This window comes from Phalacrocorax carbo, chromosome 2, assembly GCF_963921805.1.
Source record: "Phalacrocorax carbo chromosome 2, bPhaCar2.1, whole genome shotgun sequence".
NCBI lineage: Eukaryota > Metazoa > Chordata > Aves > Suliformes > Phalacrocoracidae > Phalacrocorax > Phalacrocorax carbo.
This window is the reverse complement of record NC_087514.1, coordinates 2,505,381-2,532,161: the sequence shown is the minus strand read 5'-3', so window position 1 is coordinate 2,532,161 and position 26,781 is coordinate 2,505,381. Positions and strand designations below refer to the sequence as shown.

Sequence of the window (26,781 nt, the reverse complement as noted above, 5' to 3'; positions counted from 1 at the left end):
GAACCCAACGAATGGAGAATAACCCTGCTGTAGAGGAATGCTGTAGGTAGCAAAGCACCAGCCCAATAGTAGCTCCTGGATTTCTGTGCTGCTGAGAACTGAAGCTTCTGACTGCTGAAGTCTCTTTGGATATCAAGTAGAGCTGATTCAGGCTTAGCAATTTCTTTACCTTTCCCTGACTTGCCTCAGCTCTTCCATGCATATTGCCTCCCAAGCATGGGAGGGAATGTGCATGCCCTCTGTTTCAACAGCCTTTCTCTTAGCTCTACCCAACAAGAGCCCTGCCCAATCCACAGTATCACAAGGGAGTGTTTCTTTCAACCTCATGGGCTACATTTGACTTAATCGGAGATGCTAAACAGCCCCTTTAAAACATCTCTATATTTTCTGTATCCAACCCCTCTTCTCCAAAGGCCCAGTACATTTCACTTTTACGTCAATCTTTTGCTTTTTCTAAGCAGAAAGATTTCATGAGTCAAATAAACCCAAATGGCTGACAAGACCAAATCTTCACAGGGCAATGGATACTTAAGTCTCCCATGAACCAAGGAAGAAGGATCAGAAAGCAAGGCACCAAGCAATTGAAGCAGATATTTCAAAGTTTTATTGTATAAATCTACAAAAGGCTTTGCTACAATAGCAAATAGAGTGTAGCACTATTCTATTGACAGGTTCTAGTGGCTCGGTGTGATCTTGTAACTCCAACATGACACATGACGAATAAACTGCCTGATACAGTCAGATCTAGGGCAAGTGATGTTGGCTTACAAAGACCTTTTGGCTTCAACCCCTATAACCTGCAGTGATTCAATGTGTTTGCCTTTTGTACAAGGTTGTTTGAATTAATAATATCTCTAGTAAAAATAAAAACTCTAAAGTAGTTTTGTCAGAGTCAAATGTAAAATTGCCTAAGGAAAAAAATCAATGGTTGAAATCCGTTGAAGTTTCACAGACACTACACGTACACACTTCTTCATTCACGTGACTCTGCCCCAGGAAAATAAACTACCAGTCCTTCCTGGAGAGGCTGGTAATATAAACCAGGGTGCTACAAGTAAAGCTCCAATCCACCAGGAGCAATAATTGAAATAAAATCAGTCCAGGAGATTCAGTTCTGCACACTCCAAAAAGTCAGCTGAAAATGTATAAACCTCAGGACCAAATGACCAAGTAGCACAGATTGGCTAATTCATTAAAAAGGCAGAAAAGTCTATGGAAAAATAAAATGCATATTGAGGCAGTCAGGTCCGTTGAAAGGGACTGTGGAAATTAGCACCTCAAAATCAAACATCATTTTGACCTTGGGATGATGCCTACAAAGTCTGCCTTTACATGGTTCTACATAATTTTCTAGTCCTGGACATTTTTGCTGAGCGTTGTTGGAATGCACATTAGGTCCCATTGGCTTCGTTCAAATGCAACAAAACACCACAGAATTTGGTTAAGTCGATTTGATTGCTCAACACACACACACCCACCCGCGCTGACACGCACACATGCACACCCGGGACAGTTGGCTCTGGAAGAGAGAGGAACCAACCGGACCTCTTCAGCTGAGATGTGAACCAAAACTGTCTTGTTCAACTCACTCGAGCTCTTGTCTTTTGCACAACTTTTGTGCTCCTTGGGTCTGGATGGAAACAGTCATGCCAAAGCCAGCACAAGAACGCCAGTTCTTGCAGTAACTCTGGCCCATGCAGATCCAAGAAGCGCCTGCTGTCTCACAAGAGTGTCCCTCCTGGCAAGACAGCTGGCCCAGTTGTGCAGGCTCAAGCAGTTCAGACAAGCATCTGGACCGCAGGATGCTTCTCCAAACCTTCAGAGCCCTTTGAGGTTTGAAAACTGATACCCGCATGAAATGAAGTTACCCTCAACTCAGGAAAAATGAGTTACAGCATTAACAGCATGGAGGGTTCGTAGCCTAGGCAGGGTCAGTCATTTGGCAAAATTAATCAGGAAAGTTTTTTAACTGGTGGCCTAGTGAAGATTTCTTTAGGTGAGTCCCAGTGGCCCCAAACTGCAGAGGTATGGTATCATCTCAACAGACAGTCAGTACAAGCCCAGCATCCTTGCTGTCCCAAAAGGCCAGACTTGGTTCTTCTCTTCTGCTTCTTGGTTCCTTTTTTCATTCTCAACACTTTCTTCTGTGCTTGGAGCACCTAGACCAGCTCCATCTTTTCTTCATCCTGTTGGAAGTGGCTTCCCTCTTTCATTCTGGCTCTCAGCATCTTGAACACAGCATTGTACTGTGTGGGAGGCTCTTTGGTGCATGACTTGCCCTCTGTCTTCCTGCAGCACTCACTTCTTCCCTGGGAAAGCAGGACTCTTGGACACAGAGAAGGAAACTCAGCAACAGCAGCAGGGATTGCTGTAAAAGAAAATAACAAGAAAAAAAATGCAGCAGCTCAGGTTAGATGTCCAAAGTGGAGAGTATAGGGGATTTCTAAGGAGATAGGGTTAAATTCAGCTGTGCCCAATAGGTGTCTGCAGCCTGGAGTTCCCACTAGGTATTGGTGTCTATGCATTTGCCAATGGTCTGGCAGAAATCAGTGCATGATGCATACTGTCCCCAGAGCGTTAGTCATTGGGGCTGGTGCTCGGGTTCCTACAGGAAGAAGCTGAAATCCAACCCCATTCCTGGTGCCAGCCTCTTGCGGCCATTGGGGCTGAGGGTGTCAGGACCAGCACAGATAGTTGCACCTGGGCTGGTCAGTGTCTCAAGTCAGGGCACTGGGGAGGCTAAGAAAGGCCCACAAGGGTAAGATGAGAGGTAATTACCTGTGCCGGCCTTTCCTTCAGACAGTGGCTCCGGCAGTTGGTGGCTGGGGATCGTGATAGCAGATCTGATGTTGAATCCTTGGTTTTGAAGCTTTTTGTCTTTGGCTTTCCTTCCAAATCCTGAGCACTGTAAAGCGATTCCTTCTCAGAGGAGGATCTGAGTGAGTCACTGTAACCAAGAGAAGATAATACTTGTAATGCACGGCCAGCTCATCCTCAGCAGTGACACCCACTCCCCCACCACCCATCCCAGGTCATTAGTGAGAAATGCTCCCTTCTCTGCAGACACAGCCACTGTCAAACTAACTGAACAAGTGACAGGAGAGCCTCCGCTGTTCCCAAGAGCGGCTCCCTTCTAGCAAGGGTGCAGAGCAGACATGCATCTCCTTTGGGCTGTGCGTGGACCTGTGACGTGTTGTCACAGCTGAGCACTCAAGCCATGGGGCAGGTCCTTGGGCTGGGCTAATGAAGAAACTTCCCATTTCCTCCCCATATTAATCAGAAAGTGCAAGGTACTGTCCTATTTGGAAAGTTTTCCTGTTCACTGTCCTTTATTTCCCTCTGGCTGGATCTGTCTTCCCCTTTCTCCCAATCCTAGTCTGTCACTTAAAATGCTTCATGTCCCATTTCAGATTTTTTTTTATCCCAGTGCAATGTTTTTACTGTATGCGCTATGGCTATTTTAGGTTCGAGGAGTGCAGAGAAGGGAATGTCAGAGTTGCCTTACCTTCAGGCTCTTGGAAGGAGGCACACCAAAGGCCTTCCAAGCCACCGGTGCCACATGTCACTGCTGTAGTAGAGCCAGGAGCATCCCAGGGGCACTGCTGTTGCTGCATCCTTGCTGCATCTCTTGCAGAGGTGTTGTTTATTTGGTCTGGTGGTGAATGCAGATGACGCTGAAGATGTGTCCAGCCTCAAGAAGCTTTGAAGAGCCAAACTTCTTGGATACGTCTTACAGGAGTTTCATCCTATCATCAGGTGTTAGCCAAAGCAAGGTGAATGCTGAGCATTACTGTCTCAACAAGGAAAATGTCACAGAGTCCAAGTCCATCTACATCCATGGCAAGGAGATGTTGCAGAAAGTTCTTTGTGAATAGAAAACGATCAGTCCTCAGGTGCTCCAGGACAGGGGTGCCAGGCTTTTCAACAGCATTTTGAGTCTGTCTGTGTGAGTAGAAACCCTTTGTTGTGATGCACAGGCTGAAACTGTGCTGGGACCCACAGCTCCTTTCTTCATTTCTTTTTGCTTTTACATGACAAAAGCTCTTGTTGTCTCCACACATCAGCATGTACTCGATTTGCTGCTCTGGGGATATTTTGCTCTAGATTTAGGATGTGTTTGTTTGTTCAATTCAATGTATAAGGATTTATTTCCCTTACCTCCCCCCACCCTCTCAGAACAGCTCTGGTGCCTCCTCTCACCACCTTGTCACCCTCTCTTTTCTGAAAGGAATCAGACTGCCCCTGAGCTAAGAATTTAATTTGAAACTCTGTTTCCTGCTGAATACACAGTATAATGTGCAGAGAAAGGGTGAAATTACCTCTGCACTGCAGTGGTCTTGATTAGAGTGAGCAGAAACTAAGACAAGAAGTAAACCAGTAAGAACCTCTTGAGAAGAAAAACATTAAAGCAGGTATTAGGTGCAGTGAAATAAAAACCGCTAAAAATAATCCAGATTCTTAAAGTTTTCTGTTCCTGAAGTCATAGGAGTTCTTCTGAAAATATTTTTTAAAATTATTTAATCCTTTGGAGCAAGTAAGAACAGGAGATTGCCAAGTGAACAGAAGCCCAGAGGTAAATCAGAAATGGGCAAGGGTCAAAAGAAAGATGTCCTCAGGACAGGGACCCTTCTTCAGAAGAGGGAGGAGAGAAGGAGAAGGAGACATCCAGATGGGTAGGAACCCTCAGCCAATTGCTGCACTTGTATGAAGTCCTTGAAAGCTGCCAGTGCTAAAAGGCTGTCTCTGAAGTTGGGAATTGTCTCTAGTTTCTTGTCAGGGATCTCATAAAATTGTCCGTTCCCCACAGTGGTGCAAGCAGTATCTCCAGCACCACCGTACTGCATGGCTCAGGTGAGGTGGGCAACCACATCCTAAGGTACCTCTCCCCTATCGCCTCCCTCCCCCCAGAAGCAAAGTTAATGCCTCTGCTATGGGCTGTTGGACTGAGCACACCTCATGTCCCGTCTCAGCCAGAACCTCTTTCCAAGGAGAAGCTCCCTAAATATGCCCCCTTCTCCCTTTCATGTAACCCAGACTGCTGCCTCCCTTGCACTAGATCATATGACAGTAGCTGGTGGGCTAGGGGGCTCTGGTTGGGTCCCATTGCTTGGCACGGGACTGGCAGTTGTTGAGGGAGGCACGCTGTCCACAGAATCTCCTGACTGAATCTCAGGGGTCCTCTGTGGGCTGGGCTCCTCAGAGTGGTCCATGTTGCCTTGGACTTCCTTCCCTCTTTGGATCAGCTGCTCTAAGGTCTTGGGCAAGGGGTAACTCAAGAAACGCTTCAGTTTGGGCTGGAGGGTGCCTACCACATATTGGATAATTTCCTCCTCATCTGCATCAACATAGAGGGTCTGGTACAAGTCTCTCTTGCGCCAAAGGAACTGGTCCAGGGGCTCCCCCTCTTTCTGGGGCAAATCTAGCTCCCTTTTGATAGCATCCCTAGTCAGAGTCCCCTCGCTGTACTGCAGGAACTCTTTCTTGAACTCAACCCAGTTCTTGACAGAGTCCTGCTTGTATTCCCACCACTTTTTAGCTGGGCCGTTCATATGGTTTTGGATCTGAGACAACCAGTACTCCTCTGTTCCACCCACCTGCTTTAAGTATTCCTCCAAGTGGCTCAGGAACTCCCGTGGATCCTCAAAGACCTGGGTCTCCACTGGGGAGGCTGGAGCATCCTCCGACACAGAGACCCACTGGTAGGAATCATGGGCCTGGGGGATGCTGGGCACCTCCCCAGGAGGAGGGGTCAGCGCATACATTTGGCTCATATCAAGGGCATAGTCATAAATCTCCCCCTCACTTGGTCTTATCTCTGGGCCTCCCACCCCAACGGACACAGTCTGTTTGCCATGGTCCCCAGGACAATATTTGCCTCCCATGGACTCCAGACGGTCCGCCCACTTCTCCAGACGGAAAAAGACCTCCTTCCAAACATTCATCTCTCTCTTGACCCACCTCTCCAGGTGGGCAATGGTTTCCTGGCACCTGGCCAGGCAGGCCTTGATGGACTTCTTCCACCTTTGGTTATCAGTTGGGACATGGTCCTCTAAGTTATTCTCTAACTTCCCCACTGATTTCTGCAAGCCTTTCAGCTCGCGCTCCACCTGCTTGGAGACCTCAGACAGGAGGTGCCGGTGGGTCCTCCTGACATGCTCCAACATTTCTGCCCTGCATTTCCCTATCTGCAGGATCACATTGGGCTTGTTGGCAACTCCACGGTGCCCCTGGAAGGAGTGGATGCCCGCATTGGTGACATTATCCAGCTGCATGGCTCCGACCGTGCGAGTGTCAAACACAGAAAGGACTGGGTTGCAAGCCCTGGCGCTAGAGCTGGCTCTCAAAAACCCCACCACAACACTTCCCAAAAGACACACAGAGACTTCTAAACCCCCCTCAAAGGACTTTCTGACACAAACACAACCAAATCAAATATCACCGCAGAGCGAGATGTTCGGTCCCTGTGGATCCCAGAGAGAGTTGTAGGTAAATTTCTCCCGGTGCCCAGCTGGAAACGCCGGTCTCACGTGCTCAGGGTGTCCCAGAGAGAGCCAGTGTCCTCCAGGAACAAGGAGAGGAGTTCGCTAAGATGTCCAGCCCCGCACGCGTGCTTGCTACCTGCTCATCCGGAGCTGAGAATCTCAAACGGCAGAGAGTCCCCGCTGGAGAAAAACACACAGAGATGCACACAGAAGCCGGAAGCTGCTGCAAAAATCCCGGTGATTTCTCCTCCGGTAAACTTGGCGAGTCAAAAGCGCTTTCACTAGAGATGCAAAGAGCTGCTTCTCTTCCCTGTCTGAACTGCCACTAGTCCAGGCTCTTCCATCTACTTATACCCCACACAGCTCAACATGTGGGTGGTGCCCTGCCTCCTCTTGCACTCTCAGCACAGCGTTCATTGGAGGAAAAGCGAGGCCGGTGTCTGTGGCAACCCAGATCTTGGCAGCCTCCCCTCGCTTCCCACCCCCTCGCGCACGCCCCCAGACTCGACGCGAGAAGCACTTGAAAGGTGCTGGAGACAGTTGGGCAGATGGATGAGTAATCGCACCTTCCGCCTTTCAGATTGCAGGAAAAACACTTATTCATTCCACAACTATTTACTCAGCAAGGTCATCATTAGCATGGTTCCCCTGGCAGGACTCGCGGAGGGGGAGATGAGGAGGAATTCAGTGTGTCACACCAAGACAGACGCCCACGGGCCCCCCGCACGCCCGCACATGCGTGCACACACACACACACACAGAGTGAGCTCACTCGTAATGCAAATGCTTGCAGATGGGGGTAAGTCAGCAGGAAGAAAAAAAAAAAAAAAGAGAAAAAAGAAAAGAAAAGAGGAGGGGGGAAGGAGAGGGGGAAACACTCAAAGGAGCCACTTCAGTACAAACTGGAGCACGCTGGACTTTCTAAAGCATTGGTAGGTGGGAGTCATCCCCACTGCTTAATTGCACCAGACCAACCCCTATCTTGGGATTATTCAGTAAGGGAGGGGGACGGCATCCTGGATTTTACACCAAATTAAATCCGCCCATCAAAAGCCTGTTCCGTACTTAGCTTGAATCAGATGTTTAATCAGTTAGCCAACCCACAAGCGCAGATGAAGCTACATTTGTTCTTTGCTCTTGACAAAGCAGGAAAAGCCAACCATAAAAGGAGTCCCCGGGTCTTATATAAGCCAGAGATAAAGGATTCCCTAATCAGAGAGAGTTCCCTGCCGGAACACCCTTGGAGAGGTGCTGGGGACATCCGGGGCTTCTTGTCCCCTCTCAGTGACAGTGTCCGGAGGCAGTGGGATGGTGATTCATGAATATCCCCTAAAAAAGGGGTTTCAAGCCTGCTGCCAGTGGGGAGATGCCTTGCCTCCGCGCAGGGTGGTAGGCAGTGTGCCAGAGAGGCTTAGGATGGCTCCCCACTCCTGTGGCTCGTGGCCACATGTTTCCTGGTGGGACTGCAGCCAGCCTGGTAACAGCAAAATGTGGAGGAGATGGGTGGTCTTTCAGAGAAGTCCTGCTGAAAGGAGCTCTCAGTGACCCTATGCATTTGGTTAAAGCAGAGTCCCTTTGGAGCAAACCGGTGGTGATTAAGCTGAAGGGCATGAGGGACAGGGGTCAGGACTCTCTTCCCCCCCCTATATCCATGTGCTGCGGGAAGGCACGTGTCTGTTCCCTACCAGGAGATGGCACATGGGCAAACATTTCTGCTGTATGGCTCTCAGGTGAAACGGTGGTTTCGGTGAAACGGTGGTTGTTTAGGGCAGCAGCAAGCTGACAAAAGGGTTGCACGGTTTGGCTGAAGGTGGGGAATGCCAATGAGTGGGGAAGGGGACAAAAGCCTGATGGTGTAATTCAGAATTCCCAACCCAGCAGACACTCCCAATGCCACTTCATCCCCCACGCATACCGTGACAATGATGTGACTGGCAGAGAGCTATGTCCTCTGCCTTGCTTACTTCTCCACTTTCAGCCAACTTTCCTGAGCATAAGATTTTTGTACATCTATGTTTGTGTTTAGAAAGGGTCAAATGTCAACCACCTGAGGGTTTGGGACAGACATGGGGCCTTGTATGCTGTGGTGTCTACACCCCAGAGAGTCCACCTTAAACCTGCATTGCCAGGAAGAGACCACATGAATTGGGAGAGACTGTGCAATGTGTGTATCTCTGGATCAGTGCAAAGATATATTCTGAAAGGTTTTCACCCAGAATCCCCAGAAACGACCCATAAGAGATTGCCGGAGGATAGGGACAGGTTATAGACCGGATTTAATTTTGCAAGGTAACCTGATTTTAACCTCACCTTGTCGTGTCAAACACCAGACTCTGGGATGAACTGGCTGTAAAACCTACCCCACCAAATCTGTTTCTTTCCAACCCCTGCTACATCTCTTCCCTTCTCCCTTAGTTTTCACTGTGGGGGGATACATCACAGTCTGAATGGCCTCATTTGGTGCTTAGGTCTGGTCATAGGATTTCAGGATTATTAAGGCTGAAAAGGACCTCAGGAGGGCTCTAGCTCAACCTCCTAGTCTAAGATGGGTCAGTTACTGGGTCAGATGAGGTGGTTCAAGTTTCAGATATTGAAAACCCCAGGGATGGGTATTGCACAACCCTCTTTGGGCAACCTCCTCCACTGTCCTTAGAGGGAAACCTTTTTCCTTAAACCCAGATTGAGTGTCTTGTTTCAATTTATGCCCGCTGTCTCTTGCCCTCTCACCAGGCACCTCTGTGTACGGCCTGGTTCTGCCTCCTTGATAACCTCCCCACAGGTGGGGGGAACTGCTGTTAGGTCCCCCTGAAGCCATTGCTTCTCCAAAACGGGCAAGCCCTGGTCCCACACCAGGCACAAGCCAAGTGCTGTAACCCTGGCCATCTCAATGGCCTGTGCTGAACTCCTTCTAGTTGATCAATGCCTTGTACTAAGGGGTTTAAATGTGGTTGCATCAGCTAGATATGGCCTAATACATCCTGAGTAGAGGGGGATAATCGCTTCCATTGATCTCCTGGCTGTGCTCATGCTCCCACAGTCCAGGATAATTTTTTTACTGCCAGGACACACTGATGGATCATGCTCATCTCACTGTCCCCCAGCACTCCCAGGCCCATTTCTGAGCCCCAGCCAGTCAGTCGCTGCCAGGGACTCTTTCTTCCCAGGCACAACATTTGCCATTGTTGAATATCATAGGGTTTCTGTTGGCCCTTTCCTCCGGTTTATCCAGGTCTCTAGGTTCATCTCATCCTGCAACCTTTCCACTATGTCTCCTCCTAATCTGTGTGCTCTTCTTCTTTGGTGACGGTGGGGGAGACAGGAGAGGCAAGGAGGAACGGGGGTTTTCCTTCTGGACCTGCTGGGGAATGACTTGCTGATTAAGACATAGTGTTAAGCATTTTCATTGTATTTCTAATTAAAGTAAGGTGCGTGGGTAGAGGAGGAGGAGAGAGGGGAGCCGGAAGCAAAGGGAGGAGGGAGACATAGAGTGCTGGGAGCTGATGGGGAGAGGCAATTTGAGGCAGACAGACAATTTCCGGGCACAGAGAGACAGACGGGCATGGAAGGACAGGAGCCATGGACAGGGGCAGGCTGGGGAGGAGGCTCTTATTGCCACAGCAGCTTTATCTCGCAGCTTTATCTCACAGCTTCACAAAGAGGCAGCCAGAGTCCTGTTGAAATTATCTGTCTGGCCTCAGAGGAGCTGGCAGCAGGATGGATGGAGGATAATACAGGGCTTGTGGTGCTCTGGGTGGCCACAGGAGGTCCAAGACAAGGCAAGGGGAGGCAAGAAGAGCAGAAAGAGAGGTGGGAAGTGAGTATAAGGGAGAAAGAAAAAGGGTGAGCTGTCAGCAGGGGTACTTTCCTCCAAAACAGCTGAGCAGGAGGAAGGAAGGGAGAGAAAAGAGTGAAAGCCACATGTCATAGGTCAGCAGGGATGGTGTCAATATGGGTTCTCTCCCTAGAGCTTCCTGAACAGTTTTAAGGCACAGTAGATTAGAATCAGCACACACACACACCCCCCAAAAAAAAAAAAAAAAAAGAGCAGAGAGAAAGAGAAAATCCAGCAGACTAATTACAGGCAGACAGAAGGAGTATGTGGCAGCAAGCAGCAACAGAAAACCCCGGTGCGGGGAGGGAGATGAGATGAAAGGGACACTGAGCCGTAGCCAGCACTGGCACCTTCCCCAGTGCTGTCACATCAGTGCTTTGCAACGCAACCAGAGCCTGGTGGCACTCGCGCCTTGCAGCCGTTCAGGGTGCGGGCTTTCGCTGCACCTTAGAGCAACCTTGATAGGGTTTGGGGTTTTTTTTTTTTTCAGTTGACATCCCTTTGCCACCTCTTCTGGATGAGTGTTTCGCCCAGATCTATCTTATGGCAAGATATGCCACTTCTTGGAGATGAACTTGAACTGTGAGCCAGATGAACCTGGTGGGCGAGTGAGAAGGGGGGGATTCCAGGGCTTGGGAAAGTTTATGGTGTAGCTGAGTTGTGCTGCCTTTTAGTGCCTTATGCTCAGAAGAGCGCTGTTAGATGCTGTATTACCCTGCTGCAATGCCAGGGTCCCTCCCCAATTATGCATTTGATGTGCATTGCGTTCCTTCTCTGAATTGCTGTCTGGAGGAACCTGTCTTTCACCAAGGACTCTATGAAATGCCTTAAGTTAGAAGTCTGAAGGCCGGTGTGCAATTACTCCCATACTCTTGCAGGAACTAATCTCTTCTACTGGTGAACAAGGGATTTTCTCTGTTATCCTATATCTGCTGTGCTAGAATTTTCCCTTTCACTTGCAGAATTGCCTTGTTGTTCTACAAGAAAAAGAAAAGAAAAGAAAAAAAATGAAACAATGATCCCTCCCTTCTGCCTCCATGCCTTTTTCAATCCCTTTTGATACACCTATAGGTTACCAGGCAAAGCTGGCCAGTCATTTGTTTGGTAGCAAAACCGCCAAGAAAAGAATAAAATTTAGAGAAACCAAGGTGTTGGGTTTTTTAATTTGTTTTTAAAAAAAAAAAAGAGGAAAAAGAATAACACATTTAATTTACACCGTATGTCTCTATTCATCCATCTCCAGCACCGGAACACTTTATTGCATTGAAGCTGGCACTCACAATGCAGAGTTTCGCATTCAAAACAGGGTTCGCGTCAGTGGCTGCATTGTTCCTGGCCACCCATTGTCCTCCATGGCTGGGGCCCACACGTCACTTGCTGGGAGGGTGGGGAAGCAAGCGGGAAACTGAGGGCAGCCCGCTATCAATATTAACAATAATCATAATAATTATTATTGTTATTAGTGCCTCTCCTTCTGGTGCAGAGGAGCCTGCAAGTTCTTTCTTTTTTTCTTTTCATCTGAAAAACCCTACTTTGTGGGGAAGGTAGAATGCTTTGTTTACAGACTAAAAATATATTCTGCATTTCATAGCTTTTTTCTCCCCTTATTTAACGGGATGTTTGTTATTTTCGTTTCCTCACTGGGCAGAGGAAATGTTAATGAGTGCCTCCTTGTGCTGCGTTTGCCTCCTCACGCGGAACAAGAAAGTCAAAGGAGGCGTCGGTATTTTTCATGGCAAGAACCTGAACTGTGCTGTTGGCTGTTATGACCCTCATGAGGTCAACGCAAATAGAAAAACATCTCCAAATGAACTTCATTTTCCTCCTGTGCACATCACTGACGAGCTGGTAGAGTACATTTGTTGCTAGCAAAACAAGCTAGCCCCATGTCAAAGGGCCTGATTCATACCCGGTTTACAAAATTTCATCTGGCTTTATGCCACATAGCTGAAAGCTGAACTGGCCTACGTTTGGCCACACACTTGACTTTCCCCCCACCTTCCCCCCTTTAGGGTGCCCCTCTAAGTGTTCTAGTAAAAGTTTCTGAATTTAGTGCTTTTTGACTCGTCCTCAGCAGTAAACAGTGTAAATCACAGGTCTGCTAAATAAGGAAAAGTGGTGGCGTGACTGTGAAACTCATAGCCCTGGTTCATCTCCCGGCATGTCTGGGCTGATGGAGTCCCACCAGTCCAGGAGAGCTGTGCTCCTCACTGTCTTCCAGGATGATGTATCCATGCCTCTCTAAGGACCCACCCTCCCTGCAGCACTGACCCTGCTTTACCATGCCTATATGGGTTTAACATTTCTATCTGAGTTTAACATTAACACCCCCATGGAAGGAGAGATGAGGTCCAGTGATGATGGTAGAGGAGAACTGGGAGATCACAGCCACACATGGAAAATGGGACATCACCCTTTTTGGTGGCAGATTGCTGTGCCGTCAAACCATACCCTTGGTCATGCAGTGAGCCGGGGAAGGCTGGGCAGCCATGTGTCCTTGGCAGTACCAGACATACACATGATGAGGAGCGAGAAGTTCAAACCCCTTTTATATCACCTGCTCCTGCTCCCCAGGGCCATCCTGCTGTTCCCATGGGTGAGACTGTCTTAGTCCCTCCTTCACTTTCTCATCACCTTCATGGATATTTTTCTCCTGGTTGAGGGAACATGGGAAGGGCATTAGGGGTGGTGGGAGCTTGGTTTTCTACCAGTGAAGCTGGACTGGCTCATGGGAAGATTTCAGAGCTGCAGACTTCCTGCTACAGGCTGTGGGGAAGAGGAAGCAATGGGAGATTCCTGTGACAAGCTTGACTTCGCTTGCTGCTGGCCTCTTTCCTCCACACAAACCCAACACGCAGCCACTGAATCTTCCTGGGTGCCTTTCAGAGGAGGAGAAGCCATAATAGGAATATTGCCTTGCTGCGGTTGTTAGCAGCCGGTCCCAGCCCCATGGAAAAATCTACCACAGCCCCCTTTCTCCATTATATTACATAGTCCTACCCGTCCTGTGAGCAGAGGAAGCTAAGGAGTGCTCAGACAAAGCAGTCCAGATTTGGAGGGGATGCAGAAGCCTTTTTCCACATGGTATTGTGCAACAGCAACAAAAGCCATGTTTGTTTGGACACCTCCACGCTAACCTCATTCTCAAATTCCCTATCAACTTCCTTCTGGCTGACGGCCCTAACCTGGGCTAGAGAGCTCCAGATTCATAACGGGGACACACTAAGCAGAATTTCCTTTTTTCTGTATTCAGGTCTAGATCCCTTCATTTGCAAATTGGTATAGTCTAGTCTTCTGTTCATCCAAAAATACTCTTCTCTGCCTTAACCATGGATCAGTTATTGCCCTGCTGAACAGAAGGGTAGTTTTTCTCTCTTCAGGCACATATAAACCCTGCCTAAATGTTTTATTTACCCTCATTTGCACTCGAATCCCAAAGCAGTTTCAAACTTGCCTACCCCAGCCTAGCTAGGATTTGGCAACATCATAGGCATCTTTTGACAGGACCCCAGGCAGTTTTGAAGCCATCATCTGCCTGATTTGGCACTAGGGTTTCAACCCACGTCTCCTCAGTGCTGGGACATTCCTAAAGGAAAAGAAAATGCTAAATGCGTTATTTCAACTCATTTTGTGGACATTGTTTACTTGTTTGTTTCTTGTAACGCTTGGACGGCGATTTCCTCACCTATGGACCATGAACATCCTGCTTTGATGGTGGGGTACAAGTTGTTCTGCCTCCCCCTTAATAAGAATGTGTCTGGCTCTTTGCCGTGAGCTCCATTAAGGCACCACAAAGGGCACCAAAGGGACACAGGGCGTTTCCGTGGTCACGGTGGGGGATGAGGTTGCTCTTGCCAGCCAAATCCATGTTTCCAGAGCTCTGTTCACTGACATCTGTCAGTTCTCAGCTAGCTGTTCTTACAGCCACCATCACCATGAGGCCACAAACTAGGCTACTGCTCACCTGGTTTTAGCAGCTGTATCCCACTCAGTGGTTACTTGATTTACCTTTTTCCAAATTTTTCCTTTTGTTTCTCATTCTAAGCTATTTCTCTTATTTTCTTCTCCCCAGGCATCATTGTTAACAAAGGATTTCCTCTAAGCATCCTTGCTTTCTGTTGCTAATCTCTCCTAGCCATGGGGAGCCACAGCTTGAGTCAGTGCAGGAGTTGTGTCCCCTTGGCTGCAGATAACAACAGAGCAGCTGCCTCATGTGGTAATGGGGAGCCTGCATCACTAATACAGAAAGGGTAATGTTAGGTCACTTCTGAAGGGAAGGGAGCCTCATTCAGCACATCCTCATCCCAGTCTAATTCAACCAGCTTTTCCATTTCCATTATTTAAGTCCCTGTAAATGAGAGATGGATAATTAGGGACAGCAGGGAAGCTCAGGGGAAACAGGAACGTGAGAAGCAAGCAGCAGACTGTACTAATTTCTTCTTTCTGAATGTATGAGGCCCCAAACATCACTAAAAGACATATTAGATCAGGGCTAGCAGCAGCTGGGGAGTGAGCTGCTGTGTAAAGCTCTCTAGGAGCTTTCTCTTCCCCCAAAAAACCTTTAGCACAGTGCCACAGCTTCCCAGTACACCAATATCCCCACACTGAACACAACTGCTCCGGGTGGCTGGAGATCAGCTGGCCCATGGGAGCAAAGCACTGCAGAGGCTTCACGTCTCTGCACTGAGAAAGGTGTGTATTTGGGCACATGCAACACGTAGGGTGGACTAGGAGAAGGTGAACATGTAGGTCCTGTTTAGAGCTTGAGACCTGGAAGAGCCATGGGACAGGGGCTACAGGTCCTGCATGAGGTGCAGTCTGTTCTGAGACAGCATGAGTAGGACGATGACAGGGGAGGAGGCACTATTTAAGGATGGAGGATTAAAAAGCATAAATCTGGGACAGAAGTGATCCTGACACAAGGCTTTTCCTTGCTAGTGTCTCCCCACATGATCATGGAAATTTACTCAATCTCCCTTCTCCTTGTAGATGTTGTCTCTCAGGAGGGCTGGTCCTATCTGGATAGAAGACAGCTGAGAAGGGAAGATTTTTCCCCATGGATTTGTTCAGCCTCAACAAGGCCAAACTGGGGGAGAAAAAAAAAAAAGAAGAAAAGAAAAAAAAGAAAAAAAATAGATCAGAGGCTGCAATTGTAGCTGGGTTTCTTTATGCCTGATTTTAGTGAAAGGTCTCTAAGGAGTGAAGAATGATTTTTTCATGTCCCTCAGACATGACCTGTGGTGAGATGGTCCTGCTGTAGGGCTATGGGGATGGGATAGGCAGCACTGCCCTGTTGCTGGGCTTGTGATTTCAGCCCGGCAGATGCTGGGGAGGTGGTGGCAGCTCACTCCCAGCACAATAGGATTTAGCTCTCCACGGGTCCTTTCAGGAATGTTGCAACAGAGAAAGGGAAGGATGTGGGGGGGGAGATGCAGTGGCATCCAGCCAACCAAGCCAACGCTCCTCTGCTGATCGCCACCGTTTCTCCCCGCTTGACACAAATGGTGGCCTCACCGCTGACCTTTTCAAAGAAATCCCAGCCCATGCTGTGGGGGAGGACGTGGTATCCTGGATTTCCCACCTCACACCCCCATTTTCTGTTTTTCATCAGTCGGGTTTGACTGCGGGGAGGAAGGGGAGGGAGAGGCAGCAGCTCCATATTAATGGGTTCCTTAACGAGAAGCCCGGCAGAGGTTAGTGTCCATCCCTGCGGCCACATGAAGCACCTGAGCTGCCCCTGAATGAGACACCGAGGTGGGTGGGTGGGTGTGGGAGAAGGGGTGAGTGGGATAAGGGGTGAATGGGAGCAGGGAGAAGGGAAGACAAAAGGGATGAGCAGTGTGTGTGCCAGATTGGATCTGCCGCACGCTCCTGCCTTTCCCTCACCTGCCTGCACACAGCGAAGGGAGACAGCCGGCTGTGTGAGCTTTGCAGGGGGTGAAAACAGGCGAAGGCAGCACCCCTGGAGCATTGCTAAAATAGGGTTGTTGTGGGCATGGTTCCCCGAATGTGGTGCCTGCCTCGGCAGGGGATTTACAGTCATCTTTCCTCCTCCCCAGGTTCTGCATCAGGGAGGAGGAGAGGGAACCTGCAGTGCTGATTTGCTCAGAGGCTAGAAGGCTCTCTGAAGTGATGCTAGTGCTTAGTGACTTTGTGAAGGAGGGGAAAACCCTGACATGTGGAGTTCTATGACCCCCACAATAAACACATGCAGACCCCTCCGTCCCATCCACCGCTTGCTCGCCAAAATCCTTCAACTCCGTCCCCAAGTTTTGCACATGATGGATGTGCACCATTTGTCTGCTATGTTAAGTCCTGTGAGGGCAGAGCAGTCTCATCAGGAAACCCCCATATTTCGGCCAGAAGTCGTGCAGGAAGCTGACTGGACAACAGTCTCCACCCAAAGCTTTAGTTCCAGGAACAGGGGGTCTTAAAAGCATGTTTAACACCACTTACATTATTAACAAGAAGGCTGTCATTTTCCAGAATGTCTGTATGAAGTTTAACAAGGGCAAGTACCGGATTTTGCCCCTGGGGCAGGGCAGCCCCGGCTGTACAGACAGACCAGGGAACGGGGGGCTGGGGAGCAGCTCTGCAGAGGGACCTGGGGGCTCTGGCTGACGGCAAGTTGAACACGAGCCCCCAGCCGTGCCCTGGCAGCCCAGGGGGCCAGCCGTGCCCTGGGGGGCACCGAGCCCTGCATCGCAGCCGGGCGAGGGGGGGGATTGTCCCGCTCTGCCCCGCACTGGGGCGGCCTCACCCCGAGTGCTGTGGGCAGCGTTGGGCGCCGCAGGACATTGAGGGTATAAAGCTACTGGAGAGTGTCCAGAGGAGGCCACGGGGCTGGGGAAGGGTTTAGAGGGGAAACCGTACGGGGAGCGGCTGGAGTCCCTGGGTTTGTTCAGCTGGAGCAGAGGGGGCCGAGGGCAGCCTCATGGCGCTCTGCAGCTCCCTCCCAAGGGGAGGAGGAGGGGCAGGGCTGGTCTCTGCTCTCTGGTGACCAACGCCAGGACCTGAGGGGATGGCAGGGAGATGGGCCAGGGGAGGGTGAGGCTGGGCATTAGGGGAAGGCCCTTCCCCCAGAGGGTGGTGGAGCCCTGGCACAGGCTCCCCAGGGAGGCATCACGGCACCAGCCTGGCAATATTCCAGAAGCACTTGGACAAGGCCCTCAGAGACCTGGTGTGAATTTGGGGTTGTCCTGTGCAGGGACAGGAGTTGGACTCAATGATCCTTGTGGGTCCCTCCCAGCTCAGGACATCCCATGATTCTATGAAAATAGTGAGGGGTAGGGTGCCCTTCCTGGGAGCTGCGGAAAACCACATTCACAACATTTCTTTTAACTAGCACATGAATTGTGATTTCTTCACATCTTAAGAATTCCAACCTCCATTAGCTAACTAGACCAGCATCTTCTGCAAGAGCTTTGCCATTTTGCATAACTGATCAAACATCCATCAGGCCAGACCAAGGTATAGCTCAGAATATATACCCCAGGCCTTGCATCCCATATCTTACAGGAAAGCTAACGTCATCTCTCTGCTTCAGTCACATACAAAGCATAGAGATCCCAGAAGGAGTGACCAAGCCTTCCCCCGACCCAGAAGTGCTTCCTCAGGTTTTCGCATAGGACACAAGGGTCCAGACCAAGAAGGGATCTGAATTCACATCATCCAGGCTGGCCACCCCTGTTCACTCACCCTGAGAGTGCCTTATGTCTTTGCTCAGCCCCATAAACAGAGGATTTCCCCATCAAGCCCTGTTAGGTCTGGATGAGTGTGTGTTGTAGCCTGGTGGAGTGCAGAGGAGACTGTGGAGGCTCAAAAGGCAGTTACCCAAGAGCTGTGAGGTAGAGTATTGCTTGACCTCTGAAAAGACACCTTCCTTCCCCTAATTCTTCTCCCTCCCCTAATGCTATAGGAAGGATGGGGACAACCTCTCTAACAAGGCCTGTTGTGACAGGACAAGGGGTGATGGTTTTAAACTAAAAGAGGGTAGATTTAGACTGGTTATAATGAAAAAATTTTTTACAATGAGGGTGGTGAAACCCTGGCCCGGGTTGCCCAGAGAGGTGGTTGATGCCCCATCCCTGGAAACATTCCCGTTCAGGTTGGACGGGGCTCTGAGCAACCTGATCTAGTTGAAGATGTCCCTGCTCACTGCAGGGGGGTTGGACTGAATGACCTTTAAAGGTCTTTTCCAACCCAAACCATCCTATGATTCTATGATTCTACGAATCTGGGGACTGAACAACCAGCACAGAACTTTTTCTTCCTTCCTTCCTCATTTCCTTTCTCCAAATATTTGTGCAGATTGCCTGTGGCATTTAGAACAGCTAAAATTATCTCAATTAAATATCTCCACTGTTTTGCTTTGTTCCCTTTTTCTTTCTGGCTCTTTCCTTCCAGGCAGCTGGAACACGTTCTGTAGATACTTTTTAAAAACAAAAGAAAAAAACCCTACCCCGAACACGCAACAGCTAAGACTCATGTAACTTCAGTTAGGCTTTATTTAGAAACATGGACAAAAAAGATGATGTGAAAAATATGAAAAGACCCATTTCCCCAGTCGTCATCTATGGGAAACAGGAGAGTAATCTTATTAACCTAGTCCACCAAAGTCACCCTTTTGTAGATTACAGGTCTCCTGAAGCTGTGGGAGAAAGGGCTAAAGGGTCGTGCATTGATTTTTGGGGCATGCTTGATACCATAAGGTAGGAACATGATAGTGCTGCTGTGCTCTGGGATGTTCCCCCTGCCTGTCCACATGTTCATCATAACAATATCTGGCCCTTTTTATTGACCCCTCAGCTTTGCAAATTCCCTGCCAATCTGTTCTGGGAGACAAAATTCCTTCCCAGCATCAAATTTGGCAGCTGTCTCATCCCTGTGCCTGACAGCATGAATCACCAGAGTTAAGTAACAAACCCATTTATACATCAAGATACCATCACTGTCCAAGCAATCATTCTTATGCTTTTCAATGTGAAGCCGATTACTCTGGATTCTGCCTATACTCATCTTATTCCCCCTCCTTTTTTCCCTAATTTTCCTCCCAATAACTTCTGGATGTTTTGCAAAACAAAGAAAAACTTCAGAAGGGGGCTGGGATGCTAGGCAGAGTCAGAAAATATTTCCCAACCCCCAAGAAGGGTTGTTTACTACTGATTTTATGAGTTTCTGGGAAACCTCTCAGGGAATCTCACCAAACCCTGTTTGGCAAGAACAAGAGGATTGCTAATGAGGTAGTATGCCACCTGGTTTGTGTTACAAATATACCTACATACCCACACACACTTTAATGCATCTATTATTTTTACAAGGGTTTTCTTGGTGCTGTTTTTCTGCATCCTTAGTACCCGTTTTATTGCTCTGGTCTGTTGACAGTTATTAAAAGAGTGATTCCTGAATGCATTTGGTTTATCCTTCTGAAAATGAAATTTTGATGAGTTGAAATGGCAGTGGGCGATCCGTCTTGAAAGAAAGATCTGGGGAAAGCATAGTGCATTGTGAGTTTGTGGAGGCAGAGCGGGATCGGCAAATGTTTTTAAGCCTGGGAAAAGCAACAGGACTTGTACGCTGAGCATAACTGCAAGACTCTGATATTCAGCAACTGACACAAAACAAATTTAGGCCAAGACTTGTGACTCTCAGTGCTTAGGTCCAGGAGAAGACTCTCAGACTAGGTGTTCTCCTGCTCTCTGGTCAGCCTGGATCCTTGCAGGACACAACCAAGGGCAGGGCCGTTGCTCTGTCTTTTCTGCACAGTAGCTGAGGTACCCCCATAAAGCTTAGAAAGCTCTGCCTCACATACATTCCTTTGCCTGATTGGAAACAAGAATTTGATAAACACAGACCTCTGCATTTCCAAATCACCCCACCACTCTGAGTGAAATACATCCAAGATCTCTCAGGTCTCTTTCTTTGTATAAAAGAGTCACTAGAGCAAAGAGTAAAACTTAGGTTTGCCAGCAAAGAATGATTCAGACTTGGGGAGAACTTAAAAACCAGGTCTGGGGTTTGTCCTTGCTCTGTGTCCCTACCAGTGAGTATGTGGGCATTTCACTACAGGGCAGATATTACAAATTTTCACCCAGATTCAGATAATTTCTCTTAGGCAGCAGCGGGAGCACAGCCTGCATCCCTCCATCCAATGTACATGCTTCGAGCACAGGGATACTGCACTTAAGGGCAGAAGTGCTGTTATTCGTAGCCAGGAATCCCAAGAGCCAAACCTTAAATGAAAATTCTAAAGAACACCTGCTGGACCCCCTGACGAAGGACTGGCTAACCCTCTCAGCATCTTTTAGACATCAGACTTAAGAAGAGAGGAGGAAAGCGCTATGTGACAGGCATGGTTTGGCAGCAGGATTTCATTAACTCTGTTTATCAAAGATGCATTTATCTCTCCAGAATAACAACTGAGACGCCATGTTCCATTCTCCTTAGTACATCCCCTCACAGCTATTGCAGTAGGTAGCAAGCACCCGCAGTCCCCTTTGTGCCATTATCTCATTTTTTTCCCTAACATATTAAACTGCCATCAAAGATGAGGTTTGCAAACATAGTTTGTTGCCTACTGGAGCCTTACGTTTCAGAGCTATTGCTGCTGCTGTTGCATATTTTGTAGAATTTTTTTTTCAGGCGGTCCATTTTTGCTAATGGGTTCTCTTGGGGGTCTGTTGAACTGCAGGGAAAATGGAGACAAGAAACCTTCCTGCTGGGAGACCTTTGCAAACCTCAAGGAACCTCTTTCAGAAACAGGAGTTCCATGTTCTTAATGAGATCATTTTCAGAAAAGTTTGGAAAAAGAGAAAGAAGAGAAAATAGCGACAGCAAAATAGAGATAATCACTAAAAATGCTTTTCAAGTAAACCAGAAGCCCACTCAGAGTAATGAGACGGAAAAATTTCAAGAAACCTAAAGGAAGAACATGTGCTTTATTTGACACATCAGAGCCGAATCAGTATGTGAAAAGGAATAGCATCTCGACCCTGCAGTTGTCAGTCATTCCCCTGGTGCAGGTAGCTGGGTTAAGAGTGGAGAAATAGGACAAAATCCCATCAGTGGCATAGTTTGGTGCCAGGAAGTCTGCAATGAAAACTAAGATTTACAACAAATCTGATGTGCTGAGTTGGGTAGAAAAGGTCAGCTCTCTGCACCTACATCTGGTTGATGCATTTACCTCCCATTAAAAAAAGAGTGCACTCAGCAAGGGGTGATGAGCCCATGCTGGCCCACAAAGGCCAGCTTCGTGCCTTTCAACATAGTAGTTTTATGCATGGGAGTAATGCGATGACTTCTGAAAGCTGCATCCGGCTGATGCCAGACGGGTATTTTAAAAAGCACTGGAAGATCAGTCTTGAGTGCTGGCAAAACTGGAAGAATGGGAGGAGGAAAAGTGGAGACAGAGGGATCTCCTGTCATCTGTCTGACGTGACCAAAACCTCAAACACCTGTGTGGGAGTGGTAGATCAAACGGTTAATGGCATGAAATGACACCTCCGGCACACCTCTGCCCATCGTGCCAATGTGGTTTAACAGGCTGACACATCCCTAATGTCACAAGAAGCCAGGGCATGAGTATAGAGAGGTGCCAGAGAAGATGTACAAAAGAACACCTAGCTCAAAACCCAGTCTGCAACATTTTCCATGAGTTAATGCCTGTAGAAGAGCATAACAACAGAAAAAAGAATGTAATGTCATATCACCAGATACTCTCTTAATCTCCAGCGATTTGTGGCTCAGGCACTGCATGAACCAAAGCAGGTAATTTCATATCTGCACGCTCTTCATGGAGTTTTTTCCTTCCATGAATCTGCTTAGTCAGCTTTTTAATGTCTGAAAACTTCAGGGATCTGTAATATCTTACAGCAGGGAGTTGCACAGATAAACAGTTATTGTTTGAAGAAACTAATTTTTCTTTGTTCTGAGCTTGACACTTGCTCATTTCAACTAATAACCCTTCATCAGAAGACACAATAACCAATCAACCCCTAACTACTTCTCTCTAGATCCTATAACATCTTTTCTTTTACCCTTTATTTTTCCAGACTGAATAAAAAAAGATTACAGGGCCATAGTCTGTGTGGAAGCGACTTTATTACCCCTTTCCACTGATTAGGTCTTTTTCACATCCTTCCTGGGATGGGGACACCAAAACAAAACAGGCAGCGTTCAAGACGTGAATGAAACGTGAATTTTTGGAGAGGGAATGAGGACAGCTGAGAGACGACAGCAGGGAACAGAGTATGGAGAACCCACACCCTACAGATCCCCTGGTGCAAAGGACACACAACTGACCTGAGAAAAACACCAGAAGGAAATCAAAGGTGAAGCACAGTACTACCTATCAGAAAGTTTCTGGCATAGGGGGCAAAGTGGGGACAGAGATGGAAACCAGGACTGTCTCACTGGGGGAGATAAGTGTCACAGGGACACGGTATTTTTCCAGCAGGAGATCGCGGTGGCTATCCATCTCTTTTTCATGACAGCGGATAGGCTGTCTAAGCAGTTTTCCCAAGTCTCTGCATTTGCACCGTCCAGCACTGAGCTGGACATGTGTGTGGTAGGGAGAGGTATCCACAGCTTTGGCCCAGAAAAGCAGCATCTGCTAAAAGCAGCAATTTCAACCTGCCAACAAGACAGCCAGAGGAGTCATCCCAGCTTCATTCCTCCTTCCGCTTCATTCAGTCCCCTTAGCAGAGCTGCCTACAGAGCTCCATCCCCTGGGTCTGAAACGAGCCATAAGGACAGGTTTAATTTCTTTCTCTTCAATGAAGGGAAGTCTAAGCTTCCACCTTCTTCCATCTGACATGTTAAATTGGCAACGCAAGTCTTCCTTCTGACAACTTTGTTCATAGACTTTTAGTTGTAATGTTTACCGTCTGAATAAGCCAACTTCCCAGCAAGTCAGCTTCTCAGGTTTCTAATTTAACTGCAATATAGCACTTCCTTCAAGGCTGGTTCTTTATAAGATCCTTCACTTCATTGTTTCCACCAGCACTGCTAGCATTTGCGAAGTGGTAGTGTAGCTCATCTTTCAGTAGGAATTTTGTACCCAGCTGAAGCTTGAGTATTTCCGTCAAGGCAGAGTGGGTTGTAAAATACCACAGTTGCCATGTTGGGATCATTTCTTCCTGTCTGAGGAAAGCTGGTGAGAAACAGAACTGCTTTGGTTTCTGCAGTTGCTTTCCTTGACAAGGAGAAAGCTGGTGAAGCAAAAATGGGACATCTGGAAAGGCAGAGCTAAGTCATGGGTGAGCCAGGCTTCCACACAAGCTGACATGGCAAGTCTTCCTTTCCTAAGGAGAAACCTGCAGATGGCTCCTTGTCACCCTTTCACTTACAGCCAACGGGGCATGAATGATGTAGGCTCTATGGAGTGACAGCTTAGTCCAGCCTCGCAGAAAATCTGCTTGTAGGGGTGTTATCTTTGGAAATGTAGCTGTAAGAATTATTCCTAACTAGTGCATTTATCCACCAAAGCCATTCTCATTCAACAGTCTTTAATAATTGTTCACCTTATTGGTCTCTCACAGTTGATGTTTGGGCCAGGTGTTTAAATGTAGGCTTAAGCATTGGTGATAGATCCAGAGAGAGATGCTGAACGACCAGGTGGAGCTGTTCTTTCTAGCTTATTGAATGTGCTTCAAGCCGAATGGACTGTAGCCACACTCACGTGATCTTCTATGGAGCCTGTCCCTGTGCCATTTTCAGAAACAGAGAACTGGACTAGATAGACCATTAATCAGACCTAGGAGGGCACATTTTATGTTCTTGAGTGCCTGGTGCTTTTTAAGAGGGCCAAGAGCATTCAAGCCATCATCAAAGGGCTGAAAGATGTGAGATGGGTCATAAAGGAAACCTACAGTCCTCTGGAGTAGGACCTGTGGGTCAGCTGGGATAGCCTGAGGTATCACAAATAGTACTGAATGTGTATATTTAGGCAACCTGAAAAGAGTTCTTGCAGTGGGATTGTAATTTGAGATAAAAGGCATGGTTCAATTCCCTGGAGGACAATAGGCAGGTCAAGTTCCAAAGGCTTTAAGGGTTCCCCAACTCCGGGTGTCAAGACAAGAGTCAAGTGTCCACCAAGCTAGTGTGAACACTAAAGCTCTGAAAGATAATTATGTTCCAACAGGTTTTGTGAAAATTAGTGTTATAACAGGGCTGAAGTAGCTCAGTTGGGAGAGCGTTAGACTGAAGATCTAAAGGTCCCTGGTTCAAACCCGGGCTTCAGCAGCCTTTTCCTGTAGGTTTTCTTATGCCCTGTGCTGGGCTCGCCAGTACAACAGAGACAAGGAGGTACTGAGGAGAGGCCAGCAAAGGGCCATGAAGATGATTAAGGGTTGGAAGCATCTCTTCTGTTGGGAAAGTCTGAGAGAGCTGTTCAGCCCAGAAAAGTATCAGGGGGTATGCTAACAGTATATATGAATACCTGAGGGGAGGGTGCAAAGAGGACACAGCTAGGTGCTTTTCAGTGGTCAGCAGTGACAATGGGCACAAAATACAGCACAGGAGGTCCCCTATGAACATCAGGAAATACTTTTTACTGTGCGAGTGATGAACACTGGCTCAAGTTGCTCAGAAGGGTTGTGGAGTCTTCGTCCGTGTGGGTATTCAAAAGCTTCTTGGACATGGTCTTGGGCAACTGGCTATAGGTGCCCTGCCTGAGCAGGGGGGGTTGGACCAGACGATCTCCAGACATCTCTTCCAACCTCAACCATTCTGAGTCTATGAAACAGGGGCACAGTTTACAATCCAAGGGCTTCAGCAAAAATAGTGATATAAAGGGTTGGTTTTTTTTGTTCCCTCAACCTTCAACTGCCTGTTCCTAGTCCTATGTCAGGGAATGGCCTCTAAAGAAGTAGTGATGTTGAACCACTGGTGTAAGGGACCATGCAGGAGATTAAAACTGTAATTTGAGAAAAGGAAAAATACCCTGTTGAAAAGAGTTAATTTTAGTATGAATCACAGCTGACCTTGAAGCAATTTCTCTCCCTAGAATTTGTTTTTTCCCAGGCTAAAGAGTTCTGGTATGTCTACTTGTTGCTCATACGGAAACAGCTCCAGACCTCCGATGAAGATTTCTACCCTTTTCTGAACATTTTCTACTCTTAAACTGGGTTTTATAAGATTATAATCTTCAATGAGCAGGCACCCCAAGGAGTTTTATAACTGAGTCACTGTGTTCTGCATTTTGTTCTCCATTCCTTTCTGACTAATTCCTGATCTGTGGAATCCTTCGGGCAAACAGCAGAGGCAAGACCTGAACTGTCAGTTGTGCAAAAACAAGAAGTGAGAAGTAGTGAACCTTTGACTATTGATTTCTCAAAGATCAACCCCAATACTCATCCAGGCTCTCCTCCATAACAAGGCAGAGACCTCTTCTTTCTCCCTTTCATTCTGGTGGTGCTCTTTAACCTCTGAATGTAACCCTATCAGATCCTGCAGCACTTCTGGGAGATGAATTCCCTGATCAGGATATGGATAATGATTGTGTGTGAGTCAATCACATCATGACCTGCTTAAGCCTTGAAGAGGTACCATGGGTCCTGCTGGGCAACCTCTGTGGCAACAGCCACCCCCCAGTAGCAGGTAGGGCCAGAACATGCCTTGCCCTCCCACATAACTCAGGAAATATAACGCTGCTTACCCATCACCGCCCTTTGCAGACCTGATGTACTCAGGCAGGATCCTCTGGCTCAAGGATGCACCAGCTAGAAAATGCCTTTCCTTCGACTCTTCACCCGCATTGTCTATGTCTGCATCTAAATTGGGAATGAGCTTCCTGGTCTCCAAACTGGGTGACAGTAGGTCAGAGCCTCCTGTATGATTCATATGCAGGATTAAATTATTTCAAATTCGGTATATGTCTGGGGCCTCATTTTGTTATGAAAACAGACCTCAGGCAATTGTGTATGTGCATCCCAGGCATTGCCCTCAGGTTTAAGAACAGTTTACACACTGTGGCTATGTTGAACTGCTCTGACCTCATTTACCGCGCTGAAGAAATGCAGCCTTGGGCCCTAAGGGCAGAAGCAAATCAGATACCAGACACACAGGTTGTGAGTCAGAGAGCAGTGGGATGGCACAGGCAGTCCTGCTAAATAATACTTTGACCTGGTGCTAGCCTCATGGTTTAACAAGTGTGCTGGAAATCTAAATAAGGACAGTGCTGGGGCTTGAGCACGGCCCAGTGCTCCCGCACACTGCTTAAATGTGCCAGCTCATGCTCTCCCAGGCAATGTCCAGACACTGTTCAGGGGATAGCAGGGGGCAGGAGCCATTCCCAAAGGAGGTTTGGACATAACAATATCTATTTCTGTTGGGGCAGAGAGTGGAAGATATTTTAGCACCATGACAGATGTGCCCTTAGTCCCACTAAGCAGGACAGACCAGTTGTATTTGCTTTTGGCAATATAACTCTCCCTGCCGAGGACCTGGTGTTTCCCACCACCCCTCTCC

At 47.9% G+C, this 26,781-nt stretch overlaps 1 protein-coding gene, 1 long non-coding RNA gene and 1 other non-coding gene across 3 annotated transcripts; 1 reads left to right on the top strand and 2 right to left on the bottom strand.

Moving 5' to 3' along the window:
- Window positions 1–589: 589 nt before the first annotated feature.
- Window positions 590–2,943, bottom strand: LOC135312270 (uncharacterized). The gene is made up of 2 exons (XR_010371839.1): window positions 2,779–2,943; window positions 590–2,368 (listed from the first exon to the last, which is right to left on the bottom strand). It is a non-coding gene; the product is annotated as an uncharacterized LOC135312270 (long non-coding RNA).
- A 568-nt stretch (window positions 2,944–3,511) lies between these two features.
- Window positions 3,512–6,787, bottom strand: ARC (activity regulated cytoskeleton associated protein). Its single transcript, XM_009503866.2, has one exon. It carries the CDS (start codon window positions 6,270–6,272, stop codon window positions 5,058–5,060), a length of 1,215 nt encoding a protein of 404 aa, XP_009502161.1. The 5' UTR covers window positions 6,273–6,787; the 3' UTR covers window positions 3,512–5,057.
- Window positions 6,788–24,482: 17,695 nt separating this feature from the next.
- Window positions 24,483–24,555, top strand: TRNAF-GAA (transfer RNA phenylalanine (anticodon GAA)). Its single transcript has one exon. It is a non-coding gene; the product is annotated as a tRNA-Phe (tRNA).
- Window positions 24,556–26,781: the final 2,226 nt, after the last annotated feature.

What these genes read in the sequence shown, in the direction of transcription:
- ARC (XM_009503866.2), bottom strand. Translation starts at nt 6,272, where the DNA reads ATGCAGCTGGATAATGTCACCAATGCGGGCATCCACTCCTTCCAGGGG.